The following is a 4,386-nucleotide window of genomic DNA, read 5'->3' on the forward strand; positions in this document are numbered from 1 at the left end:
CATGACTACCTAAGAGCAGTTGGTAAGTAGGAAGAGAGACACCGGCGCGTTAATAATAATACTAACCTTTACCGAAAAAACGAACCTTAGAAGAGAAGCTGCACTGTTCATCCTGTACTGACTCACTAACACCTGTCACACTCCTGATGCTGCCCCACCCGCGTATTCCCTATCTCTCTACGGGTATGAGGCGCCTACTCTTGAACAGGGCAGGTTGCATGAGGTTAGGTCAGGTTAGGTTAGGTTAGGTAAGGTGTGGTTCGAATCAGTTATGGGAAATTTTGAGTGGGAGTCACAATGAGAGGATTTTCCAGAACACCCCCGTGGTTAGTTTCGGAGCTACAGCCGAGCGTCACCATTTAGGGACCAAACACCCGTAGACACCTCTCCTCCCGAAATTGACCTCTCTTTCGGCCACCTCTTTTGATTCTTTTTTGTAGGAGCAGCGAGTACCGGGCTTTTTTTTTTATTGTTGTTTCCTTTTTTTGTGCCCTTGAGCTGTCTCCTTTGTTGTAAAAAAACAAACAAAAAAAGAGAGATTGGGAATATGCATCCCGCCCACATTCGTCACACCTTTGCTGCTGCCCTGCCCACACTCTTTACACCCTTGCTACTGCCCCAACACACTCGTCACACCCTTGCTGCTGCCCTGCCCACACTCTTTACACTCTTGCTACTGCCCCAACACACTCGTCACACCCTTGCTGCTGCTCTCCCACACTCTTTACACCCCTGCTACTGCCCCAACACACTCGTCACACCCTTGCTGCTGCTCGCCCACACTCTTTACACCCTTGCTACTGCCCCAACACACTGGGCACACCCTTGCTGCTGCCCTGCCCACAATGTTTACACCCTTGCTACTGCCCCAACCCAAGCGACACACCCTTGCTGCTGCCCGCCCACACTCTTTACACCCCTGCTACTACCCCAACACACTCGCCACACCCTTGCTGCTGCTCGCCCACACTCTTTACCCTTGCTACTGCCCCAACACACTCGTCACACCCTTGCTGCTGCTCTCCCACACTCTTTACACCCCTGCTACTGCCCCGACAAACTCGTCACACCCTTGCTGCTGCTCGCCCACACTCTTTATACCCCTGCTACTACCCCAACACACTCGTCACACCCTTGCTGCTGCTCGCCCACACTCTTTACACCCTTGCTACTGCCCCAACACACTCGACACACCCTTGCTGCTGCTCGCCCACACTCTTTACACCCCTGCTACTGCCCCAACACACTCGTCACACCCTTGCTGCTGCTCGCCCACACTCTTTACACCCCTGCTACTGCCCCAACACACTCGTCACACCCTTGCTGCTGCTCGCCCACACTCTTTACACCCTTGCTACTGCCCCAACACACTCGTCACACCCTTGCTGCTGCTCGCCCACACTCTTTATACCCCTGCTACTGCCTAGACACACTCGTCACACCCTTGCTGCTGCTCGCCCACACTCTTTACACCCCTGCTACTGCCCCAACACACTCGTCACACCCTTGCTGCTGCTTGCCCACACTCTTTATACCCTTGCTACTGCCCCAACACACTCGTCACACCCTGCTGCTGCTCGCCCACACTCTTTATACCCCTGCTACTGCCCCAACACACTCGTCACACCCTTGCTGCTGCTCACCCACACTCTTTACACCCCTGCTACTGCCTAGACACACTCGTCACACCCTTGCTGCTGCTCACCCACACTCTTTACACCCCTGCTACTGCCCCAACACACTCGTCACACCCTTGCTGCTGCTCGCCCACACTCTTTACACCCCTGCTACTGCCTAGACACACTCGTCACACCCTTGCTGCTGCTCACCCACACTCTTTACACCCCTGCTACTGCCCCAACACACTCGTCACACCCTTGCTGCTGCTCGCCCACACTCTTTATACCCCTGCTACTGCCTAGACACACTCGTCACACCCTTGCTGCTGCTCGCCCACACTCTTTACACCCCTGCTACTGCCCCAACACACTCGTCACACCCTTGCTGCTGCTCACCCACACTCTTTACACCCCTGCTACTGCCCCAACACACTCGCCACACCCTTGCTGCTGCTCACCCACACTCTTTACACCCCTGCTACTGCCCCAACACACTCGTCACACCCTTGCTGCTGCTCGCCCACACTCTTTATACCCCTGCTACTGCCCCAACACACTCGTCACACCCTTGCTGCTGCTCGCCCACACTCTTTATACCCCTGCTACTGCCCCAACACACTCGTCACACCCTTGCTGCTGCTCACCCACACTCTTTACACCCCTGCTACTGCCCCAACACACTCGTCACACCCTTGCTGCTGCTCTCCCACACTCTTTACACCCCTGCTACTGCCCCAACACACTCGTCACACCCTTGCTGCTGCTCGCCCACACTCTTTACACCCCTGCTACTACCCCAACACACTCGTCACACCCTTGCTGCTGTTCGCCCACACTCTTTATACCCCTGCTACTACCCCAACACACTCGTCACACCCTTGCTGCTGCTTTCCCACACTCTTTACACCCCTGCTACTGCCCCGACACACTCGTCACACCCTTGCTGCTGCTCGCCCACACTCTTTACACCCTTGCTACTGCCCCAACACACTCGCCACACCCTTGCTGCTGCTCGCCCACACTCTTTACACCCTTGCTACTGCCCCAACACACTCGTCACACCCTTGCTGCTGCTCGCCCACACTTACACCCCTGCTACTGCCCCGACATACGCGCCACACCCATCCTGCAGCTCGCCCACACTCTTTACACCCCTGCTACTGCCCCAACACACTCGTCACACCCTTGCTGCTGCTCGCCCACACTCTTTACATCCGTGCTACTGCCCCAACACACTCGTCACACCCTTGCTGCTGCTCGCCCACACTCTTTACACCCCTGCTACTGCCCCAACACACTCGTCACACCCTTGCCGCTGCTCGCCCACACTCTTTATACCCCTGCTACTGCCCCGACACACTCGCCACACCCTTGCCGCTCGCCCACACTCTTATACCCCTTACTGCCCCAACACACCTGTCACACCCTTGCTGCTGCTCGCCCACACTTTATACCCCTGCTACTGCCCCAACACACTGTCACACCCCTTGCTGCTCGCCCACACTCTTTATCTCTCTACTCTCTCTCTCACTCTCTCTCTCTCTCTCTCTCTCTCTCTCTCTCTCTCTCTCTCTCTCTCTCTCTCTCTCTCTCTCTCTCTCTCTCTCTCTCTCTCTCTCTCTCTCTCTCTCTCTCTCAAACAGCTCTCACAGTGGGTCCATCCAGCACCATGACAGCATGCTCCAGTGTCGTCACAAGTACCGCCGACATGGTACGGAGGCACACAATGTTGTGAGTGCGCGGCTCAGGCTCGGATACCGGCCAGTGTGGCAGGTCTCCCAAGAAGAGGATGTGCCGCACTATTCCTCCTGTAAGCTTTGCGACCAACCGAACTCCAACACCCTTGAACACTATTGCCTCAAGTGCCCCACAGTAGCAAATTTACTCCCACGCAGACAGACCATACTCCAAACTTGTAAATATTTGCTCACTGCAGACAACTTAGACACAGTTCTTGCTAAATATCCACATTTTGGCGCTGTTAATTGTAAATATTTTGTTCTTTGTATATATTTTGCTTGTGTGTGTGTGTGTGTGTGTGTGTGTGTGTGTGTGTGTGTGTGTGTGTGTGTGTGTGTGTGTGTGTGTGTGTGTGTATTTTACGTCCATGTATTTACGTACTGTGTGTGTGTGTGTGTGTGTGTGTGTGTGTGTGTGTGTGTGTGTGTTGGCGTGGATAGGTATTATACGTATAGGCTATGTTCGAATGTCTTACAAAAGTTATTTGCAACGTGTCCTGCGAGTCACCAATATGTAACTAATTTGCTGCACAAATGTCAATAGGTCTGTCGCCCTTGGGCGTAATAAATTTATTAAATAATAATCTCTCTCTCTCTCTTTGTCTTTCTTTGTCTCTTTCTTTGTCTCTTTTTTCTCTATCCGGTAAGTCACGTAATCCCGCCAACCTCTCCTCTTTCCCTCCCTTTGGATGTCTTCCAGTGATACAGTGTTCGTCCTGGAGACCTTCCGGAGCCGTGGCTGAGGGCGTTTATGGGCGGCACTCACTGAGCCAGACTCGAGCTCCGCCAAGACAGTCAGACCACTTCAGTTGTCTGCCCCGCTGCACTTCCGTCTCTGTTCCTCGAGGGCCCGCGCCAAGCATCCTCAGCGCTCTCCTGTACCCTCGAGGCGGTTAATCATTACATGCTGGAGTGCACATGAATGTTATAAGTAGTGCACATGATTGAGGATATTGGATACTTACTTGTTTGGTGTTTTGTGAAGGAAGATTGTCATTTATTAACGGAAAGTAATTTTTCCCGAGAGT

At 53.6% G+C, this 4,386-nt stretch overlaps 1 protein-coding gene across 1 annotated transcript; it reads left to right on the top strand.

Annotated features, from left to right (window-relative positions):
• The first annotated feature begins 845 nt into the window (after positions 1 to 845).
• Positions 846 to 4,101, top strand: LOC126992478 (helicase SRCAP-like). The gene is made up of 3 exons (XM_050851228.1): positions 846 to 1,373; positions 1,799 to 3,096; positions 4,059 to 4,101. The coding sequence occupies exons 1-3, from the start codon at positions 846 to 848 to the stop codon at positions 4,099 to 4,101; spliced, it is 1,869 nt and encodes a 622-aa protein (XP_050707185.1).
• The last annotated feature ends 285 nt before the right edge of the window (positions 4,102 to 4,386 follow it).

This window comes from Eriocheir sinensis, unplaced genomic scaffold, assembly GCF_024679095.1.
Source record: "Eriocheir sinensis breed Jianghai 21 unplaced genomic scaffold, ASM2467909v1 Scaffold471, whole genome shotgun sequence".
NCBI classification, from domain to species: Eukaryota; Metazoa; Arthropoda; class Malacostraca; order Decapoda; family Varunidae; genus Eriocheir; species Eriocheir sinensis.

Coding starts and splice junctions, on each gene's coding strand:
- LOC126992478 (XM_050851228.1), top strand. CDS start 846: ATGTTTACACCCTTGCTACTGCCCCAACCCAAGCGACACACCCTTGCT. Junction 1,374..1,798: donor GCTACTGCCCCAACACACTC/GTCACACCCTTG, acceptor GCTACTGCCTAG/ACACACTCGTCACACCCTTG. Junction 3,097..4,058: donor TGCTACTGCCCCAACACACT/GTCACACCCCTT, acceptor GATGTCTTCCAG/TGATACAGTGTTCGTCCTGG.